Raw genomic sequence first — 17,554 nt, forward strand, 5'->3', positions numbered from 1 at the left:
ATCAGCAGCGACAAGACTCTGCGCCAACAGGTCAAACCGGTGGGACGAACTGGTCATACCTGTTGTATAGTACATCGCGTAAACCTACTACCTCGAGCTCGAAAGGGACTATGTTGGAGCTCGAAGAACTAGGGTTGCTCTGAGATTGGTCAGGTCACTCAGAACACCTTCAAACGCCCGTTGATACGTAGAAAGAACAACAAATTAGGATTGGAAAATAGTTAGAGTTTGAAAAAATAGAAAGTAATGCAATAGTTGTTGAATCGATTGAAACTACCGTTAATATATATATATACATATACGCCAGGGCTAATCTCTACCCTGGGTATGAAATATTATTCCATACCCGAGCTAGCCTTCTGCCCTGCCGCATGCCCAACCACCTGCGCCTCCCGCTCTGCTCTGGTCCACGACCCCACGCATGCAGTAGCAGTTTTTGGTCCGCCCCGCTTACCCAAGCGTGCATGAGATTTGTTTTTTAGATCGTGCTGTTTGGTTTTTTGGAGATCGTGCAACCTGTCCTCTCAACTTGATTTGAAGTTTGGTCAAACAAAAGTAATCTACCGTAGCAACCGGTGTAAAAAGAATAATTTTGTGATTTCAATTACTCTATTACCCGATATGAGCTACATGTAGTTTGTTGTGTACTTTAATGTGGCGCCTTGGTATTTGCGGTTGAAGATTTTGCTATGAGAATATGAGATACATCACACATCTGCCTTGAGTGCCCAACAAGATCATATTTTAGCTATTTGAAGTCAATGATGGTACACTGGATTAAAAACAATTCACATGTGCCAGTACGTGGGCAACACAACAATTGTTCCAAGTAGCGGCAGTACAATATTTCCAATCACACTACGTAAACAAGGAATACAAATTGAATAATAAATCCAAATTTATTCGCTATCTGCTTGAAGAACAGTCTTGTCCGTTGTTGTCATTCTTTCAGCTGGCTTTTGACCTCTTACACAATGGCATTTGTAGCCTGCAATCGAATCAGGAAAATAAAAAAATGTGAACAGCAATCACCTAAATGATAGGGTCAATACTTAAAAGTTTTGTAGAACAAATGAAGTGAGTGCAACCTGATCACAAATATTCCCATGTGAGACCAGAAGACCTTCAATTATATGCTAGCAAAGCAAGTTTTTTGCAAAAATGAAGAGAGTGAACCATAAAAACATCAGTTATTTGCAGCCACATAAGCCTGATAGCAAAATCTATCATGCCTGGCAGGAACCTATTCCTATGGCCATGGAAGTTTCGCAACAAGATGGTCCTAGAGCTCAAGACCTGTACAGAGGGTGTTCCACATGCAGAGGCCAGGTTAGCACCAACAGAGGTTGGGACTACCCCGATGAATGGTCCGGCATAGCAACTGACAAGGTGATTGCAGTGGCACTTAGTATACTATTATTTGGGAAAAGAGAACATTTTCACAGACAAGTCCCAGCACTAAATTACCTGAGCTATCATGCAAATGTTTTTCTAGCAGAAATTAGGAAGCATAACTGTGAATCAATGCAGTCAAGATATGGCATGCATATCACATGAACATGTAACTCATTTTCTTAAAAATACTAAGGAAATCTTAAAACGTTAAATGATCTAGAAAGAAATTTCAACTATGTCCTATATAGTTCTGAACATGGATAGCATTGCCAGAGCGTCATGAAATTTCTGTACCAAATACGAAACAAAATAAGCTGCAAATGGAAATAAGATCAACAATCTGTCATAACAGATACAACCAATCCAGACATAAGTAACATGGGCTGAACACTAACTATTGGATAAGCCTGATCTTGAAGGGTCTAGGAACTAAAATGAGTACTTTTAGAGAGCTGAAATTCCTTTTATTTGAAGAAAACCACATCAAGCTAAGAAAATATACTATAGTGAGTACTTTTAGAAAGAAATAAAATGAACACAATGATTACGTGCAAACATTGTGTTACTGTGTCTTAGCAGCAATATTAGTAATAAATCATAGTTCTAAGTATTTTGCTACAACGTTCCAGCAGCAGCAACAGTTAGCTATGAGTGAATACTGAATAGCTCATAAATTGCACGGCCAACTAAAACAATCACAATCCATGAGATATTGTATCATTCGTAAGATCATACACTGAGTTTTGATCACCCAGATAGCTATGTATACTGAATGCAGCAATCAGAAACACGCAAGCAGCTCACAAAAGAAAAGGATATAGAAGTACTTGTATCCAGTGAAGAAGAACAGGGGACAAAGAGCAGGGAACACAAATTCGGCTACTGGGACAGGGATGGTTGAATTGAAGGGATCATGCACTCAGCAGCAAGTACAGGCTCCCTAGACGGTGAAGCACACGGTGATGTCGCTTCCCATCCCATTGCCTCTGCACGTGGTCCCATCCGCCGGCGGCGAGCGGCACATATGCAACTGCTGCTACAACCTTATAGGCAGTCAGACCACAGCTAGATTGAATCCATGACACCATGGTGGTGTAGAAATTCGGATTAATTAAGGAGAAAGGTTGATTTGGGACTAACCTGCATCGTCCAAAAATTGGGCTTCCAGATTCACAGCCAAGAAGACCTGCATAAAATAGAATCAAACTTAGAGAGGACCTCCATAGGTTGGAATCAAATCATGGAAGAAGGCCTCCAAAAATTGGAACCAAATCATAGACATTTGATCTGCACGTGTAACATCCCGAAAACTCACCAAAAATAAATCATGCGCTAAAGTTGTTTTTATCGTTGAGCTCGACTCAAACCCTGAACCCTAATCCCCAGAGCCTCTCCCGAACAATCCGACACCCGAATTCAATCCACGTCCCATCTCTTTCCCATCCAGCGCGACGCGTCGTGACCGGCCGCCGCGAATCCCGCCCCCTCTTTTTCTCTTTCTCCTCCGACCGCGTGCCCCACCTCCCGCGACCCGCATGCCACGCGTGGCCGACCGCAGCCGCGGTCGCCGCTGGCGCGCACCGCCCCCTCTCCTTTTTCCTTTCCCTCCCTCCCATTTTCTTTTCCTTTATTTCTTTTTTCTTTTTCTTTTTCTTTTTCTTTTTCCCTTTTCCCCTTTTCCTCCTTTCTTTCTTTTCCTCCCTTCTTTCTCTCCTTCCTCCCTCCCCTGTCGCGCGCCCAGCCGCGCCGCCCGCCTCCCAGCACCGGCCCGCCTGCCCGCGCGCGCCCATCCTCCCCGCGCGCGCGACACCGGCCGCCTCCTGCTCCGCCCGGCCTACGGCTCACGCTCACCCACGCGTCGCCCAGGCTTGCCCGTGCGCCCGTGCACGCGCACGCAGCGCCCGGCGAGCCGAGCCGCGACGGCCTCGCCGCACCAAGCCGCCTGCTCGCGCCCGGCCGACCCCACGGGCCTGCGGCCCACGTGCTCGCCCCGCGCGCTCGCTGCGCCCCGCCATCACCGCCGCGCCGCCCGACGCTCCGCGTGCAGAGCCACGCCGCGACGCTCGCCGGCCCGCGCACGCGCCGCACGCCCTCGCTGCTCGCGCCGTCGGGTCCCGCATGCACCGAGGCCGCCACTGGCGCTGCCCCGGCCCCGCGCACGCCGCTGGCCCCTGCCCCGCCGCGCACGCACTGCGCGCACACCCTGCCCTGCCCACGTGCGCGCCGCGCGCCGCCCGTCGCTGCGCCGCCCTGTGCTCGCCGCGGCCTCGCCGCTAGCGCCACCACCCTGGGCCGCACAGCGCCGCCCTGTACACGCCGCTGCCGCTCGCTGTCTCATCAACTGAGGCCGCCTCGCCGCCCGTGCCTCGCTCCGCGACGCTCGCAAGGAGCCAAGACGCCATTGATGGTGCTCCGCGCGGCTCGTCGGCCGTCACCCACCCCCGGCCGCGCCACCGCCTCTTCACGCCTATAAAAGGCCCCCACCGGCGCCGCTCCTCCACACCCAAGCCTCCCCGGCCACCACCGCCTCCCCTCCTCAGTGCCAGCGCCGCCGCCCCGCTCCAATAGCGCCGCCGCCGCCGGCCCGCGTCGCCCCGCCTCCTCGCTACGCCCCGGGCCGAGGTGAGTGGGGGAATCAATCCCCCACATCCCACTGCCCCTTTTTCCCCCTACCCAGAGCCGCCGCCGAGCCCCCACGCCGCCGAATCGCCGGCACCGAGCGCCGCCCCCTCCCCTCCTCTGTTCCGCGTGGGGAGAGGAAGGAGATGGCAATTATGCCAAAACCCCCCTCACCTTCTTCTATTCCATAGAGACCCCCCCTCACCTATTGGCTTATATCCAAAAAGAACCCTACCCTTTGCTCTAATTTCAAGTAAACCCTTCCACATAAAAACATAATTCTAAGTATACCCCTATACCTTCCAGAATAGTCCAGGTGTTTTCAAAAATTACAACCAGGCCCCTTCCTCCTCCGGGTTAATTACAAATAGGCCCCTGACCCCTTAACCGACCCACAAACCCTTATAAAACCTATCATTTCTTAAAACAAACGACCTCTGATCAACCCGAAACTTTACCACGCCTCTCATAACTAAGTCTTGGCCATGCCATTAGGAAACCACTCAAAGATGTTACTTCTATCTCCATATTTTATGTGTTTCCGATTCGAGCTCAACGATAGATCTTTGTGTTGATTGGATGCTTGTTTGTGTGTGCTGTAGACCACGGAGTGAACGAAGGAGAGCCCGTCAACGAGCAGTACTGTGAGCAAGAGAACGAGGACCAGTTCCGCGACCCTGAGCCCGAAGGACAGGACTTTCCCGAAGGCTACGAAGACGGCAAGTTCAATCCCATCCGTTGATGCATGTTTCTGCCCTAGTTTTTATAAACACAACCCAATGGCCTGTTTTATAAAATTGCATATGTTTTACTTGCATGAAAACACGGTTGGATAGCCACCCCTTGATTTGTTATAACCATTCCTTGACTACCTAGATTAATGTCTGCTTTCGCTTGGACGTTAATCGATATTAGAACACTTAGGACAATACCCATAATACGATTTATTTTATAAAGAAAATGCGTGTGTGTGGGAAGGGATAAATTGTGGGTTTTCAAAAGAGGAGTATAGACGGGATGGACGGCATTTCTGTGTGATTTGCCGATTGGTGTGCTTGTGCCTGTGTGGCAGAGCAAGGAGGGAGATATCCATCTTGTCGTGTCTAAGGACCGAGTTGGTGTGTCATCTCACCTAACTCTACTTTCGTGCAAACCACTCGACCGTTGAATGGGCAACGGCGTAGCATAAATCCCACTAGTTGGTGTGGTAGCCATCAGGAGAGCTGAGAGCAACGGGTGACTAAGGAAAAGGGATAAGCCCCGAGTGACTTATGCCCGGTTATACCTAAGTGAACGGTCGATGACCCCTTGGTGCATCCCGTGATGGCTAGTCAGGCTTAGCTATGGTGGGTAATGGCTATGTTGGGATCTACACCGACACGATGGTGTTCGAGTTGTGGTATCCTACTTGTGGGTAAAGTTGCACACCTCTGCAGAGTTAAGAAACTATTCGAATAGCCGTGCCCACGGTATTGGGCGAGTTACGGTGTGGTCACATAACTAGTGTTTCTTGGGATGGGCTAGCGTGAGTTGTTTTGAATTGTGTGCGGCAGTTGTGCCGTGTGCTACGACGGACGGGGAGTCCGGTAGCAGATTAAAACTTGAACCCCGTGTTACTACAAAAATCTGATTTTCAAAAAGGTTTTCTGTTAAAACAAACCCCTGCATAAAATATCGTTTTTCTATAAATTAAACCATAACCTTATCCTTGATTTACCTATGCATATTATTCTGATATAATCCCCCCTCCGTGGGTGTGGTTGGATTTGCTAAGTACGTTTGTACTCACCTCATTCTTACTTTTTACAGAAGAAGACCTAGACTTCGTGCCAGACGACGCTGAGTAGGGTTTTCGTTCTACACCCAACCTTGCCTGTGGTACCGGCCCTGTCGATATGCCTCCGCTGTCGCAATACTCTGAGCCCGTGCTAGACCCCATGTGGTTTGCGGTCTGGTGTTATGTCGTAGCTTGGTTAATTATTATCATTATCTGTATCGAGTGTCCTCCAAGGTTTGTACGGTTTTGAACCATCTGATGTAATAAATGTGGCATCAGCCTCCTGGGACTGGTGCTTTGTATCACATTTAAGTCTTCTCTTATGAGGGGACGCTTCAGGTGGTATCAGAGCCGTAGGTTGGCCGTAGGACGTGACCCTAGGAGCGAAACCCGTTTTCAGACCCTTTACCTTAGGACTTTTCTATCTTTAATCCTTTCCTCACACAAACACTTACCTTTGGTTCTTGCCCTGTTCCAGATGGCTGACAATGGATGGATCGACGGAATCTGTTTCGCAGAGCCCGGCCTTCCTAAGTTGTTGATACTCAGCCTGAAACGCATTGGAGTTGTGGACCCACCAGAGTTTCTCTATCGAGAGTACGACTCCAAGGGCACTCTTCGGTGTGACCTGATGATCTTCATAGCAAGGAGCACCCGCTACCATGATGTGGACCCTTGGTTCATCTCCACCACTGGATTCCGTTTCCCGGATACCTATCGGAAAGCCGCCCGTAAGGCCCTGCGACGGCTCCGAATGATCTACAAACATCACCTTCAGCGGACTCCCATGGGGTTCTTCCCGCCAACTGAAGGAAGAGGACGCACCTAGATCGCCCGGATGAGAGGACTCGGAAGGGAAGAAGAAGATCTGGAAGACACAGTATCCCACCTATCCATCTATCTCACCGGCCTGGATGAGCTCTACCGCGAGCAAGCAGCACAACTAAAGCAACAAGTCCACAGAGCAGAGAAGGCAACCCAGGAGCTGGATGAACAACGGACAAGGACCGTACACGCCGAGTATTCCCTGGCTGCCCTCCAAGTCCAAATGGAAGAAAAAGAGGCAGAACTAGAAGAGCAACAGGCAAGAGCCACACGCGCCGAGAATTCCCTGGCCGCTCTCCAAGCCCGAATGCAGAGGTACGAGGCTCGCTGGGGAATAGGTGGATGGATAGAGGAAGACGCAGAAGAAGAACCCGAAGAGGCTCAATGGGATGTAGGCATTCAGACTGAAGAAGAAGAACCCATGGAAACCCATTGGAATGTTGGTACTCAAACCGAAGAAGAAGAACCCGAAGGAACCCATTGGGACAAAGGTACTCAGACTGAGGATGACTTGAAGGATCAGTATCTCCCACTGAAAAAGCGCTCCCTTAGGATTGAGGAAGAATCCCCATGATAGGAGTAGTCTCTAAGCTAGAACCTTTGCTCTAATAATCATGTACCCATGAAGTTTGTACCCCACCATGATGCCATAAATAAAAATCATCTACCCCTTTTGTGTACCTCAAATAATCGTGCAAGATCTTCACCCTATCTTTGTTTTCAGATGGCTGAGGAAGGATGGACCTAGGGCGACTGCCAAGCTGCGCCTGGCTTCCCCAGCCTGTTGATCAACGCCCTGGAGAGTCTTGGCGTCACGGAACGCCCAAGGTACTACAGCAGAGAGTACGAACATCATGGCACTCTCCGCTGCAGGGTGATCCTAGTCATCGCCAGAAGTGATCGCTACCCCGACATCCAGTCATGGCGAGTGACCGCTACGGGATTTAGGCACCAAGACACCTATCCCTTAGCCATCAGAAAGACACTCCGCTACCTGTGCCGGATTTTCGAAGAACACCTAGCACCCACACCAATGAGGTTCTTCCCGCCGGCCATCAGGACCCCTGTTTGGGAAGCTAGCATGAGAAGTCTAGAACGGCGCCGCCATGAAGAGGACCCTCTGTACCAAGTGGCTAACTACCTAGTCGCTTTGGATCAGCTCTTCGATGAACAAGCCCACCTGCTGAGGGAGCAGACCCATCGTGCTGAGCAAGCTGAACTCACGGTGAGGCTCCAATAGGTCCGAGCAGCCCAAGCCGAGGCAAGAGCCGCAGCCGCGATCAGCAGTGAAGCAGTTGCATAGGAGAGTCTCAGACAAGCCCGAGACCGGCGCATGCAAGAATGGACCAGAAGTGGGACACCAGTTCCGGCCATCGGAGAAGACCGTGTTCTACTCGGGACGCCCGTCATAGGATGGGGAACGCTCTTTGAAAGCCCTCAAGCCCCAACCGAGAACCATGGAAGGTCTAACACCGCCACCACAAGAGAAACCACTACGCAACCTCTGGAGAACGGGAACCCGGAGGACGGCGAGCCATTTGTTTCCCCGGAAGCACGTACCGCCCCAGAAGAAGACTCGCCACGCGAGTAGAATGTCCAACCCTACCATGTTGTTGTACCCTTCTAGCCCTTTCGGTTTAAGTTGTATCCCTAGTTTGAACCTGTACCCGGACTTGTAGTACGCGTTCTAGTCGTGTCCCCGTGTTGTACCCTGCCTCGCTTTAGTGAAGGTTGCTTGTTTGCCTTGTTGTGTGCTTGTCGTGTGCGTGCCTTTCGGCAGAAGGTTAATTCTGCCTTTTCAAAAATACGAATTAAACAACTTAAACATCACCTAATCTCAATCTCACAAAAACCCTACCCAATCTGCAGATGGTTTCTCGAAGCGTCACGAGGGCCTCCCGTGTCAGGGACCCTGCAGCTGTTGATGCAGGAATGCGTCCTAACGGACAAAACCATCCTCAGGAGGAACAAGAAGTAAGTCAGGGCAGAGGAGAAAATCAGGATGCACAGCTACCACCACCACCAGCACCACCACCACCCTTCGTGGACCTGGCACAAATAATCCATAACCAGACTCTCATACTGGAGACACTGGCCAATGCTCTAGTGAACAGGCAGCCACGAGAGCAGACCTTCAATGACAAGCTGACAGCTTTTCTGAGGGCCAAGCCACCTACATTTGCCGGATCCAGCAACCCCTTGGATGCAGATGATTGGCTCCGCGTGATCCAGAGGAAGCTCAAGCCGTTTGGGTGCCAGGATCGAGATAAAGTCCTTCTGGCAGCACATCAGCTCACCGGGACTGCCTTAGCCTAGTGGGAAAATTACTGCGCTGCTGCCAGAGATGCCACCACCATCACCTGGAATGAATTCGTGAGGGAGTTCCGCCGTTATCACATCCCCGCGGCCACCATGAAGCGCAAGGCAGATGAATTCCGCGCACTTCAGCAGGGGAGTATGTCGGTAGAGGAGTACACCCACCAGTTTATGGAGTTGGCTCGCTATGCACCAGAAGAAGTGAACAACGATGAGAAAAAGCAGGATATGTTCAAAAAGGGACTAAACCCAGAACTCAGGACCCTGCTCACCCCTCAGATCTATCCTGATTTCAACACCTTGATGAACAAGGCAATCCTCACAGAGAGGGCCAAGATCGATGAAAGAAAGGATAACAAGCGCAAGTTCTTGGAAAGCAAGGCACGCCAGCAGGATCGTTTCCAGAAGCCCAGAAGCTTCAGCTATAACGCACCAAGGTCCCAAGCCCCAATGCAGTACAGAACTCAGTCTCAAGTGACAGGACCACGGGCCCCTAACACACAGCTCAGGAGCCAGAACACCATGAGGGCCCCTCAGAATAATGCAAGCCAGGTCACCAACAACAACAGCAATGTGAGGGCCTGCTTCAACTGCCGAGAGACGGGGCATTTCATCGCTGACTGTCCTTACGCCAAGAACAAGCCAGCTACTTCAGCTTTCTCCAACACAGTGAACAGACCCAAGCCAGTTCTGACCGGTGCCAACCGAGTGCCCCTCCGTGGCAACAGCAACAACAACAGCAACCAGCAGAGGCAACCCCAGCAGTCTTTCGGACGGGCCCACGTCAACCACATCGACGCGCAGGAAGCTCAAGGAGCTCAGGGCGTAGTGCTCGGTGAGTACCTAGTCAGCTCAACTCTTGCAACAGTACTGTTTGATTCCGGAGCATCACACTCATTTATATCCTCGAGTTTTGTGGAGAAACATAAAATACCTACAGTACTACTAAAGACACCCCTATTAACCCGGACGCCCGGAGGAGACATCAGGTGTCAACTGGGTTGTCTACGGGTGAGGATTAATTTAAGTGGGGTAGAGTTTCTAGCAGATCTAGTAGTACTTAAGTCAGAAGGGATAGATGTGATCCTTGGAATGGATTGGCTGAGCAAACACAATGGCCTCATAGGTTGTACGGACAAGGTAGTCCATCTAACAAACCCAGAGGGAGTCCGAGTGACCTGTCATACCCGGGAAAGTGGAGCAAACCCGATGGTATTCAGCATGGAAGCCAAGTCCTTGGAAGAAGTCCCAATAGTGAACGAGTATCCAGATGTCTTCCCGGAAGAACTTCCCGGTATGCCACCAGATAGGGACGTAGAATTTGTCATTGACCTTGTCCCTGGAACTGCCCCTATAGCCAAAAGACCTTATAGGATGGCAGCCTCCGAGTTGGCGGAGTTAAAGAAACAACTAGAGGAGTTGCAACGGATTGGCTTCATCAGGCCAAGTTCGTCGCCTTGGGGAGCCCCGGTTCTATTCGTCAAGAAGAAGGACGGAAGTATGAGGCTATGTGTAGATTACCGGGCACTAAATGAGGTCACTATTAAGAACAAGTACCCTCTCCCCAGGATCGATGATCTTTTTGACCAGTTAAAAGGAGCCAGGTACTTTTCCAAGATTGACCTGAGGTCCGGTTATTTTCAGCTCAAGATCAGGGAGAGCGACATCCCGAAAACAGCTTTTGTCACCCGGTATGGTCAGTTTGAGTTTACGGTGATGTCTTTTGGACTGACAAATGCACCTGCCTATTTCATGAACCTCATGAACAAAGTGTTTATGGACGAGCTAGATAAGTTTGTCGTAGTCTTCATTGATGACATACTTATTTACTCAAAGAGTATTCAGGAGCACGAGCAACACCTGAGGGTAGTTCTAGAGAAGCTGAGAATGCATAGGCTATACGCCAAATTCAGCAAGTGTGAGTTCTGGCTGGAGAAAGTAGCTTTCCTTGGTCATATCTTGACCGCGGAAGGAGTAGCAGTGGATCCCGAGAAGGTCGAAGCAGTCTCCAATTGGCAGCAACCAACTAATGTCAGTGAGATCAGAAGTTTTCTCGGATTAGCTGGGTATTATCGGAGATTCATTGAGGGATTTTCTAAGATAGCCCGGCCCATGACAGAGCTGCTCAAGAAAGAGAAGAAGTTCACCTGGACGGAATCGTGTGAAAGAAGCTTCCAGGAGTTGAAGCGAAGATTGACGACAGCCCCAGTGCTAACCCTGCCGGATATTCATCGGGATTTTGTCATCTATTGTGATGCGTCCCGACAAGGATTGGGTTGTGTGCTGATGCAAGATGGGAAAGTCGTTGCATATGCTTCCCGTCAGCTCAGGACCCATGAGCAAAACTACCCAACTCATGATTTGGAACATGCAGCCGTAGTGCACGCACTTAAGATTTGGAGGCATTATTTGATTGGAAATAAGTGCGAAATCTTTACCGATCATAAAAGTCTGAAGTATATCTTCACCCAACCAGACCTAAACCTGAGGCAGAGAAGATGGCTAGAATTAGTCAAGGATTATAATTTGGAAATTCATTACCACCCGGGAAAGGCAAACGTAGTGGCCGACACCCTTAGTCGGAAATCCCACGGGCCCAAGAATGACCATTTACGAGAGGAAATGGCACGATTAAATGTGCACATTGTCCCTCGAGGCTCCAGCCAAGTGCTGAACATTCAATCCACTCTAGAAGAAAGAATCAGGAAAGCCCAAAGATCAGACAAGGGACTGATGGAAATCCGGAGACAGACCGGAGAAAATAAGGCACCAGACTTTAGAGTGGATAATAGGGGAACATTGTGGTATAAAGATAGAATTTGTGTGCCCCAGAAGGGAGATTTCAGGCAAATAATCATGGATGAAGCCCACAACTCGGCCTACTCCATTCACCCGGGATCCACCAAAATGTATATGGACTTAAAACAGAAATATTGGTGGAATGGGATGAAGGCAGATATTGCACGATTCGTCGCCCATTGCGATACTTGCCAGAGAATCAAAGCTGAACACCAGAAGCCGGCAGGATTGTTGCAGCCCCTACCCATTCCGGTTTGGAAATGGGATGAAATAGGGATGGATTTTGTGGTAGGCTTGCCCAAAACCCAGAAAGGACACGATTCCATATGGGTAATAGTGGACCGACTCACTAAAGCGGCTCACTACGGTGGAGAGAAGCTAGCCAAGCTCTATGTGGAAAATATAGTGAAGTTGCATGGCGTGCCTAGTCGAATTGTTTCAGACAGAGGGGCCCAGTTCACCTCTAGATTTTGGAAGAGTTTGCATAAAGCCATGGGCACCAAGCTAGACTTTAGCTCCGCTTATCACCCACAGACAGATGGTCAGACAGAAAGGGTGAATCAGATTATGGAAGATATGTTGAGAGCATGTGTTCTCACCTACGACAAAGATTGGGAACAGAGTTTACCCTATGCCGAGTTCTCCTACAATAATGGGTATCAAGGAAGCTTGGGTATGTCGCCGTTCGAAGCCCTTTACGGAAGAAAATGCAGGACCCCTCTGATGTGGTCAGAAGTGGGAGAACGTGCTCTAGTCGGGCCCGCCCTCATAAAGGAAGTAGAAGAAAGAGTTGCCGAGATTAGAGAGAAACTGAAAGCAGCCCAGTCCCGACAGAAGAGTTACGCTGACAAGAAAAGACGGGAAATAAGTTTCAGTCCAGGGGATTTTGTGTATCTCAAGGTATCACCCATTCGAGGAATCCGAAGATTTCAGGTACAAGGAAAATTAGCCCCTCGGTACATTGGACCATACCGAGTTCTGAAGAAAGTTGGAGCAGTAGCATACCGTTTGGAACTACCAGAAGAAATGTCAGATATACATCCAGTATTCCACGTCTCGCAGCTAAGAAGATGTTTGAGGGTACCCGAGGCAGAGCATGTGCCAGTAGAAATGATAGATTTACAGCCAGACCTACGATACCAAGAAGTACCGGTCAAGATTCTCGACACTGTCACCAGAAGGACCAGAAACTCCGAAGTTCGGATATGTAGAGTTCAGTGGAGCAGACACGGAGTGGAAGAAGCTACATGGGAACGCGAAGATGCTCTAAAGAAAGAGTTTCCCCACCTGTTTAGGAACCAGCCGAATCTCGAGGATGAGATTCATTTTAAGTGGGGTAGGTTTGTAACATCCCGAAAACTCACCAAAAATAAATCATGCACTAAAGTTGTTTTTATCATTGAGCTCGACTCAAACCCTGAACCCTAATCCCCAGAGCCTCTCCCGAACAACCCGACACCCGAATTCAATCCACGTCCCATCTCTTTCCCATCCAGCGCGACGCGTCGTGACCGGCCGCCGCGAATCCCGCCCCCTCCTTTTCTCTTTCTCCTCCGACCGCGTGCCCCACCTCCCGCGACCCGCATGCCACGCGTGGCCGACCGCAGCCGCGGTCACCGCTGGCGCGCACCGCGTGCCCCCACGTGCTCGCCCCGCGCGCTCGCTGCGCCCCGCCATCACCGCCGCGCCGCCCGACGCTCCGCGTGCAGAGCCACGCCGCGACGCTCGCCGGCCCGCGCACGCGCCGCACGCCCTCGCTGCTCGCGCCGTCGGGTCCCGCAGCACCGAGGCCGCCACTGGCGCTGCCCCGGCCCCGCGCACGCCGCTGGCCCCTGCCCCGCCGCGCACGCATGCGCGCACACCCTGCCCTGCCCACGTGCGCGCCGCGCGCCGCCCGTCGCTGCGCCGCCCTGTGCTCGCCGCGGCCTCGCCGCTAGCGCCACCACCCTGGGCCGCACAGCGCCGCCCTGTACACGCCGCTGCCGCTCGCGTCTCATCAACTGAGGCCGCCTCGCCGCCCGTGCCTCGCTCCGCGACGCTCGCAAGGAGCCAAGACGCCATTGATGGTGCTCCGCGCGGCTCGTCGGCCGTCACCCACCCCCGGCCGCGCCACCGCCTCTTCACGCCTATAAATGGCCCCCACCGGCGCCGCTCCTCCACACCCAAGCCTCCCCGGCCACCACCGCCTCCCCTCCTCAGTGCCAGCGCCGCCGCCCCGCTCCAATAGCGCCGCCGCCGCCGCCCCGCTCCAATAGCGCCGCCGCCGCCGCCGGCCCGCGTCGCCCCGCCTCCTCGCTACGCCCCGGGCCGAGGTGAGTGGGGGAATCAATCCCCCACATCCCACTGCCCCTTTTTCCCCTACCCAGAGCCGCCGCCGAGCCCCCACGCCGCCGAATCGCCGGCACCGAGCGCCGCCCCCTCCCCTCCTCTGTTCCGCGTGGGGAGAGGAAGGAGATGGCAATTATGCCAAAACCCCCCTCACCTTCTTCTATTCCATAGAGACCCCCCTCACCTATTGGCTTATATCCAAAAAGAACCCTACCCTTTGCTCTAATTTCAAGTAAACCCTTCCACGTAAAAACATAATTCTAAGTATACCCCTATACCTTCCAGAATAGTCCAGGTGTTTTCAAAAATTACAACCAGGCCCCTTCCTCCTCCGGGTTAATTACAAATAGGCCCCTGACCCCTTAACCGACCCACAAACCCTTATAAAACCTATCATTTCATGAAACAAACGACCTCTGATCAACCCGAAACTTTACCACGCCTCTCATAACTAAGTCTTGGCCATGCCATTAGGAAACCACTCAAAGATGTTACTTCTATCTCCATATTTTATGTGTTTCCGATTCGAGCTCAACGGTAGATCTTTGTGTTGATTGGATGCTTGTTTGTGTGTGCTGTAGACCACGGAGTGAACGAAGGAGAGCCCGTCAATGAGTAGTACTGTGAGCAGGAGAACGAGGACCAGTTCCGCGACCCCGAGCCCGAAGGACAGGACTTTCCCGAAGGCTACGAAGACGGCAAGTTCCATCCCATCCTTTGATGCATGTTTCTGCCCTAGTTTTTATAAACACAACCCAATGGCCTGTTTTATAAAATTGCATATGTTTTACTTGCATGAAAACACGGTTGGATAGCCACCCCTTGATTTGTTATAACCATTCCTTGACTACCTAGATTAATGTCTGCTTTCGCTTGGACGTTAATCGATATTAGAACACTTAGGACAATACCCATAATACGATTTATTTTATAAAGAAAATGCGTGTGTGTGGGAAGGGATAAATTGTGGGTTTTCAAAAGAGGAGTATAGACGGGATGGACGGCATTTCTGTGTGATTTGCCGATTGGTGTGCTTGTGCCTGTGTGGCAGAGCAAGGAGGGAGATATCCATCTTGTCATGTCTAAGGACCGAGTTGGTGTGTCATCTCACCTAACTCTACTTTCGTGCAAACCACTCGTCCGTTGAATGGGCAACGGCGTAGCATAAATCCCACTAGTTGGTGTGGTAGCCATCAGGAGAGCTGAGAGCAACGGGTGACTAAGGAAAAGGGATAAGCCCCGAGTGACTTATGCCCGGTTATACCTAAGTGAACGGTCGATGACCCCTTGGTGCATCCCGTGATGACTAGTCAGGCTTAGCTATGGTGGGTAATGGCTATGTTGGGATCTACACCGACACGATGGTGTTCGAGTTGTGGTATCCTACTTGTGGGTAAAGTTGCACACCTCTACAGAGTTAAGAAACTATTCGAATAGCCGTGCCCACGGTATTGGGCGAGTTACGGTGTGGTCACATAACTAGTGTTTCTTGGGATGGGCTAGCGTGAGTTGTTTTGAATTGTGTCCGGCAGTTGTGCCGTGTGTTACGACGGACGGGGAGTCCGGTAGCAGATTAAAACTTGAACCCCGTGTTACTACAAAAATCTGATTTTCAAAAAGGTTTTCTGTTAAAACAAACCCCTGCATAAAATATCGTTTTTATGTAAATTAAACCATAACCTTATCCTTGATTTACCTATGCATATTATTCTAATATAACCCCTCCTCCGTGGGTGTGGTTGGATTTGCTGAGTACGTTTGTACTCACCCCATTCTTACTTTTTACAGAAGAAGACCCAGACTTCGTGCCAGACGACGCTGAGTAGGGTTTTCGTTCTACACCCAACCTTGCCTGTGGTACCGGCCCTGTCGAGATGCCTCCGCTGTCGCAATACTCTGAGCCCGTGCTAGACCCCATGTGGTTTGCGGTCTGGTGTTATGTCGTAGCTTGGTTAATTATTATCATTATCTGTATCGAGTGTCCTCCAAGGTTTGTACGGTTTTGAACCATCTGATGTAATAAATGTGGCATCAGCCTCCTGGGACTGGTGCTTTGTATCACATTTAAGTCTTCTCTTATGAGGGGACGCTTCAGCACGCAGCATGGAAAACTGAGATTGAGTATGGATTAGTTTCTCACAGTAAGGGGAGGGATAGGAAGCTGGTGCCAACGTGGTAGAACGCCACAAATGTGATTCCAATGTTAGTTGATTGCGACAAACTGAAATAAATAGATGTTTACGTGGAAAATAAAAGAAGCAAACCAATTTGATTCTCCTTCTCCTGTGCACTACTCTTCTTGATCTGTGGACGCAGTGTGCAGCGATTGCGACGGAATGGATCTGTGGCCGTGGGGATTGAAGGATGGATAAGGAAATTGGAGGGATTGAGCAATTTGGTGCACGGGGTATGTGATTTTTGCGGGTGATATGGGCAGCTAGTTGGAGAATCTTTTCAACCATCGATGTTGCCCGGCAGTCCGGCTTGCACCTAATTTGCCCCTAGATTTTAGGGGGAAAACAAACAAATCGTGTGTCCACGGCAACGGCGGGGCAGGTTCTGACCTGGGGGCGACGGCGACGGGAGCGGAGCGACCTCGCGGAGCTTGGAACGGAGTCACGAATGATGGCGAACTGATGTATGAGTTCTCGCGCGTTAGGTGGATCAGGTCGTAGGACTCCGGCCGGCGGTCGACCGCGACGACGGCGGAGGAGCTCGCAACGGGCGGCGGCGGCGGAACTCGGAACGGGTGATGACACGGCGAGCGGAATGAATCGCTGGGGCGGGATGGGAGCCGACCGCGCAGCACTACGCCGGGATGGCCCGAGGGTCGCCGACGGGAGGCCGAGACGCGCCGGGATGAGGAAGGTGGGACGCTGGGATTGAGGATGCGTCTAGGGGAGGGAGCGGCGAGCCGGCAGCCGGGCACCGGGATTGGGAAATCGTAGCGGGTGCTGGGCTCGGCGGCGGTGGTCCTGGTAGTGGTGGGGGTGGGGGTGGGGGGGGTGGTTGAGGGGCGACGCGGACCGGGGCCAACCGGTGGGTGCGAAACCGAAGTGGCGGATCGGGTGCGGAAGGTAAGCTCGGGTATGCAATATCTTATTCCATATTCAGGGTACCCAATAGACCTAATATATATAGACCGAAGAAGTTGTACCCCTTCTAAATTAATTTATATAAAGATTTCTAATACAAATCTAAATCTGCTTGCATTACGAGTGTCCATGCCGGTCCGACCGGTATACTGTCAAATCTTTTGTGCATCCACGCTGGGCTGTTCGCCAGAAAATGAAGGGTCATTTTGATCCATGCCACTACAATTTCTTGAAGTTGGATTTCATGTTGAAATCCATGCCATTGAGTGGCATGATTTTGAACGTGACACCTAATTTCACGAAGTTGTGGTGGCACGAATCGAATTTTCCCGAAAATGAAAGGAAGGAAGGCATATGCATGCATGCAGCAAGCAAGCTGATCGCCAGCCATTGCCGTCCT

General features: G+C 51.1%; 1 protein-coding gene across 1 annotated transcript; it reads right to left on the reverse strand.

Moving 5' to 3' along the window:
- Positions 1-720: 720 nt before the first annotated feature.
- LOC120669515 lies at positions 721-17,285 on the reverse strand. The gene is made up of 6 exons (XM_039949253.1): positions 17,276-17,285; positions 16,624-17,221; positions 16,324-16,549; positions 16,200-16,220; positions 2,536-2,581; positions 721-988 (listed from the first exon to the last, which is right to left on the reverse strand). Exons 1-6 carry the CDS (start codon positions 17,283-17,285, stop codon positions 900-902), a joined length of 990 nt encoding a protein of 329 aa, XP_039805187.1. The 3' UTR covers positions 721-899.
- Positions 17,286-17,554: the final 269 nt, after the last annotated feature.

Source organism: Panicum virgatum, chromosome 4N (genome assembly GCF_016808335.1).
Source record: "Panicum virgatum strain AP13 chromosome 4N, P.virgatum_v5, whole genome shotgun sequence".
NCBI lineage: Eukaryota > Viridiplantae > Streptophyta > Magnoliopsida > Poales > Poaceae > Panicum > Panicum virgatum.